This window comes from Dreissena polymorpha, chromosome 7 (assembly GCF_020536995.1).
Source record: "Dreissena polymorpha isolate Duluth1 chromosome 7, UMN_Dpol_1.0, whole genome shotgun sequence".
NCBI lineage: Eukaryota > Metazoa > Mollusca > Bivalvia > Myida > Dreissenidae > Dreissena > Dreissena polymorpha.
The window spans coordinates 68123676-68140300 of NC_068361.1; the positions used below are offsets into that span (position 1 = coordinate 68123676).

At 34.9% G+C, this 16625-nt stretch overlaps 1 protein-coding gene across 1 annotated transcript; it reads right to left on the minus strand.

Moving 5' to 3' along the window:
- Window positions 1-423: 423 nt before the first annotated feature.
- On the minus strand, window positions 424-6733 carry LOC127839793 (uncharacterized). The gene is made up of 3 exons (XM_052368180.1): window positions 6553-6733; window positions 5869-6472; window positions 424-496 (listed from the first exon to the last, which is right to left on the minus strand). The coding sequence occupies exons 1-3, from the start codon at window positions 6731-6733 to the stop codon at window positions 424-426; spliced, it is 858 nt and encodes a 285-aa protein (XP_052224140.1).
- Window positions 6734-16625: the final 9892 nt, after the last annotated feature.

A 16625-nucleotide genomic window follows, 5' to 3' on the forward strand; every position in this document is an offset into this window, starting at 1 on the left:
CGCAAGAGGCCTCTTTTTCTTCCCCTTAACCAAAAAGGCCCTTTTCCCTACAGAAATTTCTTTAAATCATGCATTTTTCTCTTATTTTCCAATCCATCTCAGTGTTTTCATTCCCCAAAGCCAGAAAATTGTGTCTTTTTTTCTCCAAAAAAGGCTGTGGCCCTATCCTCAAAGTTGGTGTTTTGGCCCTGGGGTTTCATCCTGGTATTCTTGTACCATACTAGACATGTGGGTTTCCTTCAGGTATTCGTGTAACATTCTGGACAGGTGGCGGCTCATCCTTGTGCTCTTTTATCCCCCCCGCGGCACAAGACCACACTGAAAATATTATATCTTATAGTAAAAAAACGCATAGCTAAGCAAAGAGTTATGGGACACACACTGTGTTCTCACATAATGCAGCCTGGGACACACACCGTGTTCTCACATGATGTAGCCTTGGACACACACTGTGTTCTCACATAATGCAGCCTCATGGGGCAGGAGGACCTCAATCCTGAAATACACACAATGTGTTCTCACATAATGCAGCCTGGGACAAACACTGTGTTCTCACGTAATGCAGTCTGGTACGCACACTGTGTTCTCAAATAATGCAGCCTCATGAGCAGAAGGACCTCATACTTGAAATACACGCACTTGGCTTTTAATGTTTTCAGAGCATCACACTAGCATAGTGTTGTAAATGTATTTATGCTTTTACCTCCTTATTGCATTCATGCTATCAGGCATATTGAGAGGGTTTTTTTAACAGTGACAAATGACAATTTTAAAAGAGAATGTCATATGGATTCAAAATAGAATTTGGATTTTTTTTTTATATATACAAACAAGCAAAACATACTTCTGAATTGGAGTAAACAAAAATTACAAATATTTTTAAATAATTGAAAATCGTCAATTCAAATTTAGAAAAATTTAAGAATTGTAATGCTTTTCATCTTTAACTTTGCAAATACTGTTGTAATACTGACATAACGTTTAAACAAGTATTCAAATTCATAAGCCTGTCTGCTGAAATGGTGGCATATTCTCTATGTTGGATGCACAATTTGTATTCTCCTAGTAGTGTGGCCTATAGATTTCGGACTGTATCTCCGTCCGGCATTACGTTTCCAGAGTGTTTTTACAGAGGGGTGGTTAATCACGTGATTGTCAAGATGGCGGACGATGCAGATATTTTTCGCCGTCGTATACCCTTAATAACTTGGATTTATTTTTTAAATGCCGCTCACTTTCCAGCCAAATCAGCCAAAAAGTTACTGGCGTTTATTTCATAGTAATGTTCGCTCTATATGTCGACTTTACTCGCTGCGAAATTTGTTAGCGGGATGACCTAATTAGGACCCCACTAAGAAACGGTGCGGGGAGTAAAATCGAGATATAAAGCGAATTTTAATACGTAATAAACGCTAATCACCTGTGTACTGATATGGCTGGAAAAGTAGCGTCATTTAAAAATAAACAAAAGTATTAAAGAGTATAAAACGGCGAAAAAATAATGTCTCGGAATGGACGTCGCCATCTTGACAATCACGTGATTACCCCCTGTTTTAACGCTTTGTGATATTTACCTGATTTTTGGTTTGTGAGTTTACCTGCATGACTTACAAATCAAGTTCAATGCTCCGATCCTTTGATTTTTAGTTGTTCGCTTGCGAACAACTAAGGTGAATACCACCTTTTGCAAGCCAGTGGTGTTAGGTATCATAAACCTAATAACTGCCGCATCCGCGCTAAGATATAGTTGTATCAGTTATGCAAGAGGTTTTAGTTCTTCCACTTTATTCATTCACAAATGGACACATCATGTGAGCATCGTGTTTAATGGATTTTTTTTTAAATAGAAAACAAAATCAATAAACAAGTTTGGAATTATACTTTTCTCGCAAGGGTATATTTATGAATAATTAAAATATATGTAGTCCACTAAATGCTGTGTCTGAATCACGCGGTATATTTCAAAATCTGAGGCTATTTAAAGGTAAGGGTAAATAAAACTACTGCAGATCAACAAGTATAAAGGGATATCGAAAGTCCATTACACTATCACGCTTCTTTTGCGTAACCTCGTTGAAAGTGCTGTATACTACCGCGGAGTTAAATTTGATATGTCTGGAAAACGTTCTTTTGTTCTCAACAGGTAGCGGCGATATCTCTTGTATTCTGAATTGCACAGGTGATAACAACGCTATAGTATAAGGTTAGGCTTGTTTAAATTCACAGCTCTCAAGTTGTAAAACATTGAACATTAGTTCACCAATAACTACAGTATACTATAGACAACAACAGAAATGCTTTATTATCGCTATAACCGAATAGAATAAACAACTAAATACAACAAGAAATATCTTTTTAAAAGGTAGTTGGCGTAAATGGTGACTTTGAAATAAGGTTTGTAATTTACGTTTCTACATAAATAAATTAAAAACAAAAGTTAAACTATTGTGTTTTTTCAGTTGTTAGTTACATATTCACTGCATGAAATGCGTAATCATAGTCAAACCACACATTAGTGTGAGTATAAAAAATTATACTACGGGCCTGCACATCTTATATGTCCTCTTACGGCAAACATTTGTGATTAGATAATTAGATGAGTTTCCTCTTATCGTGACACTATACTATTTCGGTAGTTTTGGAAGCAAAACTGTGTTTATCGATAGTCAATTATGTCTTCTCCGGACGATTTAGTGACGGAGTACCGACCCTTATAATCTGCGAGATGGATTTTAACGCGTAATTATAACTGGGTCACAATGTGTGTCGTTTAAACATGCAGAGATTAGTCCGGAATTCAATTCCATAAACTGAACAGTGCTACATCCTTTACGCTGTGCACAAACACAGCGATGAAGCCAAGTTGAGATTTATATCGAATCAGCCTATGGTATATTCGAATGTATTCATTTGTGTTTGCTTGCGTTATGTAAAGGTCATTTGAGGAGAAAAGCTGGGTAAAACAGCTGCGCCCCAAAAGCGTATTAGTGTTCTATACACATGAGAACTGCTAGGGTAACAAGTAGTGCATAAACAGCAGAGTACGGGTCAACAGTGCTGTCTTTATGACACCTAATTTGTAAGTAAAAAGAATTACTCGCAGATTATTTTTTGTTTTTTCATCAATAGTCTTATTGTATATTTTGAATTTGTATATATAATGTCAAAAATCAAAATTTTTGTACAGGGAATTTCCGTCATGAAATTATATTCTTAGTGCGATAGGTATTTGAAATTCCAACAATATTCATTTAATACGATGGTTATTGCAAAAAAAATATATATTTGGTCCTCATTAAACCATTTTCATCATACTTGCTATTCTTTCAAAACGTCAAAAATAGGATAATGTTGTTATTTTATCTAAGTTATCTCTGTAACATTAATAGGATGATAAAAAGTGCACACACATCTCGACCGGAGCGTTAGAGCGCACTCTTTATTTATTTGAATGGCTTGTGTTCATTTAAAACTTGTGATTAATTTTTAAAAATGAGTTGTGTCTAAGATTATGCAATAGCGAACAACTTCAGGGCCTTCAGAGCTTTTTTTTATACCACTGACATCATTTAAACAAACTTTGTATAACACCACAAAATAACTCTAAAGACGAAATAGCAAAGTTTTTGTACAGTCTTATTGTTTGGGAGAAGTTTCCATTTTTAATGCAACATAAATGAAACAAGTAACATCTTGAGCGAGGCCAATTTCGACCCCAAGTAAATGCTTTGAACGAATATTCTAAGAGAAACAAGTAACCGCAAGAATAAAGCTTATTTTGATCCGAGGGACAAAATTAGAACGTGCTAGGTAGAATGCCAACAACACAAGCTTATTAACCAATACCAAACCTCTGGGGCCAAATGCTACTCATCAGGTAAATACCAATTAAACTTGGAATGCCATATTATGTTATATGTCAAACACCAAACATCTGGGCCCTGTGAGTTCAGAGGAGACTTTGGACGTTATTTGGCTGTATAAGTATATATAAATCATTTATGAGACCATATGGCGTGATAATTTGTTTACCAATCTTTATAATTCGAACATATATTTAAGAGCATCACTTTATGACCAGACCTACAAGTCATGCATTTTCTTAGAATATTTTTAAGTAGAAAATAATGTCTCGCCATAAAAAAAACAAAATAAATCAACACTTAATATAAAATTGTTCAAAATGCATTTCTTTTCAACAAAAATAGCATTTACAAAACAACAAATGTACATCAAATACGTGTAAATTACAAATTGCAAAAAGTATAACTCACCACTGACAAATAACCTTTACTTCAATATACGTATCTCAGCTTTTCAACAAACATACATAATACCAAACTATTATGTTTTGGTTTCAACAAATGTGTTAACAAATTAAATAAATCATAGGTTATATTTTAGAATGAAACTTCTTTAAAATAAAACAAAAGACATCAGGTTCAATTTGGTGTATAAAATAAAAGTTTCCACAGTGCACTTAAACTTTTTTGCACAATGTTTGCCTCGTATATTCAAAGAAAGGTTTTTTTAATTGCAATTTCATAATTTATGTGTTTAATAACTTCTTAAGGATTCATTTAACACTTCAAAGATAAATAAGGAAGAATTAAAGTGGAACACACAATTAATATAAGCTTTGTAAATTGATAAAGTTTAGATTGATACGTTTAACTTTTTTTTTGTTTTTCATTCATGGATTGCAACAATCATTTGTTTAATGTGAGCAACACTATAACACACATATGATAGTGAATCTATCAATTATTACATTTACATATAAATCTTAAACAACCAGAAAAGTATTAAAAAAACAACGATAACAACAAACAAACTTATATCTGTTTATAATTTCCGACTATAACAATACCACTAAAAAAAGTATACATTAAGAAGTTTTTAAACAAAACCATCAACTTATAAATCAGTTCAATACATTTTAGCAAACATCTTTATCACAATGTACAAAGAATTCACTCGAATGCAAACCTACTTTTTACCTGCATTTTAACAAGATTGCTAGTTTTGTTTCTTTACTTTATTTTAATACGATTGTTTTTCATTGTAAACTGATATGCATTCTACTTATTGTTACCATGGGTGAAACTAACAAGTTCATTTTTTTTGCATAAGCAAATCATTGAAAAATCCATTGTATGGAATAAGAACTATTCATACGAACAATTTTATTTTGCTTTTTCATATCACCAGTAAATTTATTGTTACCAGACTCATAAGGGATATTATTTTGTTGTGGTTGCAAACACATGCTTATTATTTGCATGTTTTGATCCTAAATGTGAAATTTGCGAAGGTTTTGGTCCAGTGTCAACTAGAGAGACATGTATACTGTTTAATCACATTTCACTAATGGTCAAATTCCATAGAATACCCTCCCCAGAGAATCTGAACTTCCCTAAATATGTTCTGCCTGTAAAGAAACACGTGTGGCTCAATATCATGTCACAGGCCCCAATTTCAATAACCCCAGTACGTATGACATTATCATTGTCGATTGGCAAACTGATAATGACCTGTTTTCCCATTTTGAAGGTGACGATTATCACATTCCCTGCATGGTCTGGGCTTCTATCATGTAATTCCTGTGTGTCACATCCAAGTATGTTTAAGTGTGTACTCTGAGCATTCTGTTGCCCAGTGATCCTAACAGTGACATTAAAAACATAACATGATACTTGAAAAATGGTCAAACTCCAGTAAAATCATTCCCAGCAAAATGGTAGATACTCCTTAAAGCATAAGTTTTGAAGCATGTCAGTGAAGCAGACATACCACATGCACCTATATCATTGTCTGCTATGATGACTGGGTAATAATTGTGTGTGACTAAATGCAAAGGAATTTCACCAGGTGTCCTCAGCGATGTCCTCTCTTGTAAATACCAACAAGGGGTCCTCAGCGATGCCCTCTCTTGTAGAGTCAACCAAGGGGTCCTCAGCAATGCCCTCTTTTGTAGAGACAACCAAGGGGTCCTCAGCGATGCCCTCTCTTGTAGAGACGACCAAGGGGTCCTCAGCAATGCCCTCTCTAGTAGAGACAGCCAAGGGGTCGTCAGCGATGCCCTCTCTGGTAGAGACAACCAAGCGGTCCTCAGCAATGCCCTCTCTGGTAGAGACAACCAAGGGGTCCTCAGCGATGGCCGCGCTTGTAGAGACAACCAATGGGTCCTCAGCAATGCCCTCACCAGTAGAGACAACCAAGGGGTCCTTATCAATGCCTTCACCAGTAGAGACAACCAAGGGGTCCTCAGCGATGCCCTCACCAATAGAGACAACCAATGGGTCCTCAGCGATACCCTCTCTTGTAGAGACAACCAATGGGCCCTCAGCAATGCCCTCTCTGGTAGAGACAGCAAAGGGGTCCTCAGCGATGTTCTCTTTGGTAGAGACAAGCAAGGGGTCCTCAGCAATACCCTCTCTTGTAAAGACAACAAATAAGTCCGTAGCAATGCCTTAAACAGTAGAGACAAACAAGGGATCCTCTGCAATTTCCTCTCTGGTAGAAAAAAGGGATCTCCAGAAATGCCCTCACCAGTAGAGACAACCAAGGGGTCCTCAGCAATGCCCTCGCTGCAGATTACTGTGAGGTATACAGCATTACCCTCCCTGGTGGACACAACCAAGGGGACACCACTACTTTCCACACTGGAGACAACCATAAGGTTTTCAGCAGTGCTTTCACCGTTGAAGACGACAGAGGGGTCTCCATGCATATCTCTAGAAATTAGTTAGTTGTCTGGAATACCCTCGCTGGTGTTAATTAAGTGATCTACAGTCTCCGCAATGCCTTTGCTGAAGAAGATTGACTTCTCTTGTTAAAAGCATTTTGCTTTCTAGTTTGACCTGAAAAACTTAATTCAATTTAGTGTGAAATTCTATCACGTACAATATTTAGAAAGGCTCGACACAAAAATCAACTTTGATTATATCCACTAGGGATATAAAAAGTTCACAGGTTTTAATCTTATTAACGGCAATAATGATGCAACCGCGAGAGTTTGAAGCAAGCATAAAGTTAGGAAAGCATGTCATAAGAGTGAATCATAAAAACAAGAGGGACATGATTGCCATTTAGCGCTCACCTGAGTTCACGATAACCATTTGACGTAGACTTGACCTTATGATCTAGTTTTTACCCCTCTTAATCCAGTTTTATGGACTTCATATTTTCAATACATGTGTAAAAAAACATTCTCACCAAGTTTTATTAAGAATGAGTAATACGTGTGGCCTCTATAGTGATAACAAGTTTTTCTAAGATTTCACTTACTGAACCGGACACAGATTCAAACATGGCCTAGATATTGTCAAGATAATCAGTTTTTTTAAGAGATGGCCTCGTAACATAGTTTTAGCACGCACATTACTCAGATTCGATTTCAGCCTAGAAATTGTTAATAGAAACCGTTTCACCAACGTTCATTAAGATTGATTGATAAATAAGTCTTCTAGAGATATATCAAATCATTATATAATTTGATGTGTTGACCTTCTTTTTGAACGCATGTAAGCAAAATTCAAACTTGGCCTTGATATTGTCAAGATAATTGTTTTGACCAAGTTTCATCAAGATTGAGTCATAAATGTGGCCTCTAGAGTAAAAACAAGGTTTTACTAAAAATTGACCTCGTGACCTAGATGATAGACGCTTTTGACACAGATTCCATCTCAGGTGAACTTGAAAGTATAAATATATTTATTGATTTTACCTGAGTTTAAGTACATTTATTTTAATATCAAATACTTGATAGTTATACATAAAGATATTGTACTTTGTCCTCAAAATTGGAGCATTATTTGCTGAGTTTCATTAAAATATGCAAAAAATGCATTCCATTACATGGTAATAGGTATATAAAGCATTTATAATGTTGATTAAGAAGGTGGATAGCAACGTTTCCCCACATGAAATGGAGGTCGTAATGTATACCTTGAGTAAGACCGTTTTGGTGGCCATCTTGGACGCCATCTTGAATTTTTAAGCCCTCCAGCACATTTCGAAACAAGAGGCCCCAAAGGACCCTGGTTCGCGCACCTGAGAACTTTCACAATAAGCCTATATAGAAAATAACCCAACCCACCCTGGCAGCCATGTTTTTAAGACCCAGATTCTTTATATATATATATATATATATATATAAATAAATATATATAAATATATATATATAAGAAAACGCTTCTTACAAACATATAGAGAAAACTGCCCCATCCCCTGTCGGCAATGTTTACGCTGATCACGACCATTTTCAAACTCATCCGACATATCAATAAAACCAATGTTTTGACCAAGTTTCATGATGATTGGCAAAAACATGTGACTTCTAGAGTGTTCACAGGCTTTTTCAGTATATACATATAAGGAAAATGACCCACCCCCCTCTGGCGGTCATGTTACTAGATGGATCAAAACCATTTTTGAACTCAACCGTCGTATCTAGGAAACAAGGGTTGTTAACGTTGTTTTGTGAAAAGAAAGAGGTTTACTGTTTCGGCAGATATATACATATATGCGTTATCAGTATTTGTGTGTGTGTGTGTGTGTGTGTGTGTGTGTGTGTGTGTGTGTGTGTGTGCGTGCGTGCGTGCGTGCGTGCGTGCGTGCGTGCGTGTGTGTGTGTGTTTAAAGTTTTTAAAATAGACATTTGTAACGCGTTGCGACAAAGCTTAAATTATTTTGGATAAAAGTAATATGAGGACAGTCATTTAATAATGGGCATCTGTAAAAAAAATATGGAAGTACATTTTTCAACAAATTATTGCCTAAATTTGAGATCATGCGATAAGCATCTCAGCATCTTATAGAGGATGATTGTTTACAATCTGTTCAGCAAGAACACTTTTAGATACTGAAAACAACCGTATTTGTTCAAGAGATTGTGTTTTTATAAAATAGTTTTTGCATAATTAAATAAAATATAATGACTTCTTTTCATATATCAAAGTCAGTTATAAAAAAGGAAATGAGTATGAGAATATGTACAGCTACTAGAAATTCAATATTGATATTTTATAGTACAAAACATCACTTGATCTTTCTTATATTTATAAATGTGCAAATATAGAAGTAAACACACAAAAGACATCTGAAAACGTATCATATCAAACTATTTATAATTTAATTGGAAAAAAAAATCTGTAGCATAATCATATTTTTTTTGCAAAAACAAATGCAAATCAACTATTCTTCAAACAGTTGTATGTGCTTCTTAAAAGATGTGATAAGTTGTTATTTTTTTACTACCAAATTGTTCACATTTTTTACAAAGTGTTTTTAAACAACTGGAACAATTTTAGGACTCACCTTGCATTGATACTTCCAATTGAAACAACAATAAAACCTGCTAAAATCACACATCTTTCATAATCACACACAAACTACTGACTAACTAAAAATTGAAGGGGGTAAAACATTTCAAGTTGTAATGTCTTATGCATCTTACGAAACATAAAGTTCTTTGATGAAAGTGACCAGTTAATGGGGGGTCAATTTCCAGGAGTGTTACACAATTACCACCTGGCAACAATGCAGGCACAGTTATAAATGAGTTTTATAGAGAGTAGCCTAGGATAAGTGAATGAAAAGTCAAATAAGATTCATATGTAACACTTCTTGATGTTTTAATAGTTTTACCACTATGTTAAAGTTCTGCAAAGAAATAGATAACAATCATAAGTAATGGCAATAATTAATTTGAGTAACACAATAATCATAATTAGATATTTGGGTTGTGGTTAATGTTTCTGAATCCATTACCAGTATCATCATAATCATCATCATCATCATCATCATCATCATCATCATCATCATCATCATCATCATCATCATCATCATCATCATCATCATCATCATTGTGCACCAACATCCGCATTACAACTAGAGTGTAAACATGGTTTTAATATAGTCATATTATGAAACTGCCGCTACCCTGGCGGCCATGTTTTTCAACGAACCGTAACCATTTACGAACTCAGCCAAGCTATCAAAACAGCAAATCTTCGGACCAAGTTCCATGAAAATTGGGCTATAAATTGTTACTTGTTGAGTGTTAACAAGGTTTTACTATGGCCATATAAGCAAAGCTTCCCCGCCCTCTGGCGGCCATATTTTTCAACAGACCGAAACCATTTTCAAACTCAGCCTAGCTATTATAAAAACAAATGTTCAGACCAAGTTTCATGAAGATTGGTCTATAAATGTGACTCCTAGAGTGTTAACAAGGGTTAACTATAGCCATATAAGCAAAACTGCCCTGCCCCCTGTCGGCCATGTTTTTTACTGATCCTAACCATTTTCAAACTCAACCGTCGTATCCAGGAAATAAATGTTCTGACCAAATTTCATGAAGATTGGACCAAAAATGTAACTTCTAGAGCGTTCATATGTTTTCACTATAAACATATAGAGAAAACTGCCCCGCCCCTGGCGGCCATGTTTTTTCACCGATCTGGACCTTTTTCGAACTCGTCCGAGATATCAATGAAACTAACGTTTTGACCAAGTTTCATGCTGATTGGGCAAAAATTGTGACTTCTAGAGTGTTCACAAAGTTTCTATGTACGCCATATAAGGAATACTGCCCCGCTCCCTGGCGGTCATGTTTTTTAATGGACGGAACCATTTTTGAACTCAACCAATATATCATTAAGACAAACATTTTGACAAAGTCACATGAAGATTGGGCATCAAATGTGACTTCTACAGTGTTCACAATGTTTTACTTTTTTTTGACCTAGTGACCTAATTTTTGACCCAGCATGACCCTGTTTCGAACTCGGTCGAGGTATCATTGGGACAAATGCTCTTACTAAGTTTCATGAAGATCGGATAATAAATGTGGCCTCTACAGTGTTCACAAGGCAAATGTTGACGACGCACGCACGACGCACGACGAACGACGCGCTACGCACGACGCACGACGGACAAAAGGTGACCACAAAAGCTCACCATGAGCACGTTGTGCTCTGGTGAGCTAAAAATGAAATCTAATACCATAATCTACAGACCCAGACGAACATTTGTGTATATAAAACTCTTTGTTTATGATCAGTGGCCAGTTACTCCCTAAATAAGCGACTTATGTGTGCCTGTTTGCAGCACTAATTGTGATGTTCTGATGTGAGATTACAAATAGAATAAAATATATACATTAGAAAGCAGTGTACAACGAATGGTCATATATTAATGCGTTAATACTACATATAGGTGATTTCAACATAAATAAGTAAATATAAAATGCTGCGTGTTAAATATGTATAATTGTTATTTAAAATTGTTATTGACATTCAAAAGTACAACAAGTAACAAAAACACTGTGGCTCCTATTGGTAGGGGCCTGGCAGCTTTAACGGTTAACCACACATGAGTTGATTGGTGGACTCTTACAGACATCTTCATGATGAGTTCTGAAAATAAAAAAGAGAGTATTTGGAAGTGTAAAATTCAGCTGAATTAACTACGCAAACATTTTATTTCAAAATATACATTAAAGGGATCTTTTCACGCTTTGGTAAATTGACAAAATTGAAAAAAGTTGTTACAGATCCGCAAATTTTCGTTTTAGTTTTGATATTTGTGAGGAAACAGTAATACTGAACATTTACCATGCTCTAATATAGCCATTATATGCATCTTTTGACGATTTTAAAACCTAAAAATTATAAAGCGTTGCAACGCGAAACGATTGAATAATTTGGAGAGTTCTGTTTTTGTCGTTAAATTTTGTGAAACTACGAAGATTGCTTATATAAGGTATAAAATACGTCAAGAATGTGTACTCGGCGGAATAGCTCAGTAGGCTAAAGCGCTTTTACTTCAGGACTCTGGCAAGACTCCAGGGGTCACTGGTTCGAAACCTGCTCCGGGCAATGTTCATTTCCTTTTTTTAATTTTATTCTTGATTTTTTACTGGTGCTTTTACGACCCAATGTTAACATTTATCAATATAAAGCATTTAATGAATAAGTTAAAAAATGCCAAAATCTGTGAAAAGGCCCCTTTAATACTGTTGGTGTGATCAATATTTCAATATAAAACAATTCATCAGAGCGTAATATATAAAGCATGATTAAATGTGAATGTTATTAGTTGAAATGCAAAACCTGAAAAAGTAAACAAAATGTTTGATAAAGTTCAATAATGTTAATGAAATAAATTAAATTTCTACAAAGTGAATACAGAGCGGAACAGGCATATACCAATTTATGGGCTATATTTATTATACTATCAGAATGAAGAAATTTGTTAATAAATTTGCACTCAATCTGTTTGTTCTTTTATTTAAATATTTTAGAGTTAAACAGTCATATAACATATTGAATAAACTTAGCGCAAAAAACGGGTTATAATACATAAAAAATCTTACCTTAGACTCAACAACTTTGGCACGGTGTCTGACTCTGTGTTTTTTTGTGTGTGGATGGACCAGAAAATCGATCCGGCGTTGTTGCCTTTCGCTTCATAGTTATAAAAACACGCTCTCATACGCTTGCGCGCTTACCGAAATCGAACCTGTTACTACCTGTAATGGTGGTATAAGCAATAAATTAACACTTCTTCAACGGTATTTACCCATGTTTTTTACGAAAATATTAACAAAACATCCCCCGTGTATTTGACACGAAATAGCGCTTTAAAACTGGGACTTCTGAGAAGTTTTACGCGCTTTCTGACACTGAGTGGGTACCAAAACCCCACATGTAATTACGTACAAAAGTGATATTAATAATATTAAACATATGGGACATTTATCAATCACTATAATTGAAAGTGCAAAACAACACACTCAATTTGGTCATTGTCTGATATAAAGTAGCGTTGTATGAAGGGGAATTTGGTAAAGCTACCAGTATCCAGACGCTTATTTAGGGGTAAATGACAGACGCTTAATGCAACTGATTTAATGAATTTCTCTTTTGTCACTCATCCAAGAATTACATTTTCATTTCTTTCACACTAGTTCACCAAAGGTTTTGATTAAATCATGTTTATTTAGGGTGAAATTGTATATTATAATATTTATATTATATTATTTTATTTAGGGTTGTATTTGTACTCTTACATGCCGATTTTCTGTTATGTATTTTTTCTTTCCATGTGGTGTGCCTCCTAAAACAAGTGACACTCGGATTTTATTTAGTGCTGTGCCTCAGAACACAAGTGACACTCGGATTTTTAATGTGCTGTGCCTCCGAACACAAGTGACACTCGGATTTTTAAAGTGCTGTGCCTCCGAACACAAGTGACACTCGGATTTGTTTTTTAAGTGCTGTGCCTCCGAACACAAGTGACACTCGGATTTTTATAGTGCTGTGCCTCCGAACACAAGTTACACTCGGATTTTTAAAGTGCTGTGCCTCCGAACACAAGTGATACTCGGATTTTTAAACTTCAAATGAGAGGAGAAGCCCGTTATAAGCCGAACCTAGCTACAATGAGTCGGGTGGCGCCCGATGATACCCCTGCCACAGAGCAGCTAATACGGGGAAACTAGTTGCCTGAGCTACTTTTGCTGAGCAGAAATCCGTTTGAATTTTTTAGATATCTTTATCCGTTCAAAAGTTATGGAGCTGCAAAGTCATAATTGTCCGTAAAGTGTCCGGATTAGGTCTGCGCATTTCAATAACTCTTAAAGGGTTCAAGATATCGGACAAATAGCAACGGATTCCGATTCTGCGACATAAAATCCTATAGATTTCACTATCTTATTGGCGAATTTCGATGTAATTTAATGTGACCGACACAACTTTAAGACGTTGTGCGATAAGGGTGCTTAATGGGCGTTAATATGGGCTATAACGGGTAATATTGGTTATAGTCAGAAGTTTTTCTCCGACAGATTTTTTAAATACTCCTTGTAATTTAAAGCCTGTGCATTCCGTGACAACATTTTATGCAAAAGTACGCCTTACCCTTATTACTCCAGTACATATTGTAGATACATGCACATATAATTATGAATTCAAAATTGTTAAATATTCCATGTATTCTAAAGCATGTGCATAAAGCTGATCACTGCAGGTAAATTGTGTTTGGGGTTCTTTATCATCTGTTGATATTAACTTTTGTGGCAGTGTACATCTGCTGGTCATTAAACACATCTGACTGAAATTAGATAAGAAATAATTCAAAGAGCCATTCAGAGTTTTATCTGCAGAAATATATAATGAAGGCACATGTGTATTGATTCAATAATGCAAAATTATCTACATTCACTGATATAATAAGTTTTTTAAACGAAGTAGATGGGAAATCCATACTCAAGCATGTATAAATCAATAGTAATTAAGAAAGCCGTACACAAAGAGATCAACAAAGATTGTCCGACCAGCAACAGTTTCCATGGGCAGTGCGTATCAGTGATTCTATTTGTAGCATATTGGCTAACCTGTAAACCTTCTATATTGACAAGTCGCCAAATTACATTTCTCCACGTATCAATATAATGTATTGTACACTTTACACATGAAGTAAAAAAAGAAACACGATTATGACTTGCATTAGCGTTCTTTATGTCTTTATGAGTATATGGTAAACATTTTAAACATATTGTTCACTGATGTTTTGTCCTATACACAAACAGAGGGGTTAATCACGTGTAGTAAAGATGGGAACGTCCACGCCGACAGTTATTTTTCGCCGTTTTATACTCTTTATTACTCGTTTAATTTGTAAACGACGCTCACTTTCCAGCCATATCAGTAAAAAGGATTAGCGTTTATATCGTATTTAAATTCGCTTTGAATCTCGACTTTACTCCCCGCAAATTTTCTTAGCGGAGCCCTTATTAGGTCATCTCGCTAAGAAATTTTGCACCGAGTAAAGTCGAGATATAGAGCGAATATTACTATGAAATAAACGCCGGTAACTTTCTTGCTAATATGGCTGGAAAGTGTGCGGAATTAAAAAATAATACAAGTTATTAAATGGTATAAAACGGCGAAAAATACTGGCCTCGGCATGGACGTCGCCATCTTAATAATCACGTGATTACATCCTCTGACAAATATGATTCTAAAAAATTAGAGAGAAAGACTATTATGTGTTTTTGTAAATTGTAATAACTGTCACGAGACCTTTCTGACCTGACAAGAGAATAAAACGTATTTTGATTATCTTAAACTTTCTAAACGAGTTAGACATTCCCAATAAGATTTTTTTAAATGGTGCCAAAACGTCTTGGGGCCGTTTTTGATTGGGGCCGAAAAGTCTAAGGCCGAAAAGACTAGGGCCGATATGGTTTGGGCCGAAAAGTCTAGGGGCCGATATGGTTTGTGGCCGAAATATCCCAAAAGCATTAGATGCTATGATTAACAATAGTTTGAAATGTAATATAATATTTGTTATTCATTGTGCTTTCAATGTGAACACTGTATGTCCTATTTATCATTAGCATTATCAGAGCATGATTAGATAAGTGCTTTAAAAACTCGCAATTATATTTTGTGATATTAAATTATTGCCATTTATTATCATGTGCATGCATGTGAGATATTGGTAAATAAAGACAATGATAATCCAATGTTTATTATTAAACTAGAATAGGGGCAAATGTCCGCGTGGCAAATTTCCACCTTGAGAATTTGAGTGAAACGGCAAATGTCCACCTTGAGAAACTGAGTGGATGGGCAAAGGTCCTGCTTGAGAATTTGAGTGAAGGGGCAAATGTCCATTTAGTCCCGATTTCATAAAGGGGCAAATGTCCGAAGGGGCAAAAGTCCCGTTAAATTCGAGACCAACCATATAGTTCATGAGAGGCGTTTAATTTACAAATAGTTATAAAAAAATTGTTAAGGTTTTATATAATATAGAATTTTAGCACATATTTGACTTTATAAAACTCAATGGCATTATAAATATAATTTAGAATTTTAACACACATTTGATTTTATATCACGCAATGACATTATAAATATACATATTTGTTTTTTTTTGTATTTCGGTATCATTATGAAATAATTGTTAAATTCACTTTGATAACCACAAAGCTGAAATGTAAATTTGATAAATAAATTCATATTTTATGTATCGTTCGATTAAAGGTATGATTGTTTTTAAAGCTTGTTTTTATGTATATTATTTCATTAATGATCCCTACTAATGCTAATACTAATTGTTATAATTATTTTTATAACAATTAGTATTAGCATTAATAGGGATCAATATATGTAGCGTAATAACCTACTCAACGTACTTAACTTGTTGCCTTCAAGTAAACATAACGATTATTCATTAATATATAACTCATGGCTAATTATACATAATTATACATAACATTACTGTCATTATTCCCGATAGACACAGTGTAATGGTTTTTAAATTTGTCTATTCTTCATGTCTTTAAGTCAGAGAAAGGAATTCCTGATGAAAAAAATACCTCGAGGTAACAGAAGAAGAGAAGTACTATGTAGTTAATAATAAAACACGTATCGTTGATTCGCATCACATGTGGGCAGCCGATATGTTACTTAACATGAAGTTAAGGAAAATTTTTAGCATATCACAATAAAACCCATGTAAAATATTATTTTTTAACTTGTTATGCTGCAACTCTTATAAAATATTATTTATGAAAAGCCTGATTTAAGTATTATAATGAAACAAAATGG

Coding starts and splice junctions, on each gene's coding strand:
- LOC127839793 (XM_052368180.1), bottom strand. CDS start 6,733: ATGCATGGAGACCCCTCTGTCGTCTTCAACGGTGAAAGCACTGCTGAA. Junction 6,473..6,552: donor CCCCTTGGTTGTCTCTACTG/GTGAGGGCATTT, acceptor CTACTGTTTAAG/GCATTGCTACGGACTTATTT. Junction 497..5,868: donor GACATCGCTGAGGACACCTG/GTGAAATTCCTT, acceptor TGTGTATTTCAG/GATTGAGGTCCTCCTGCCCC.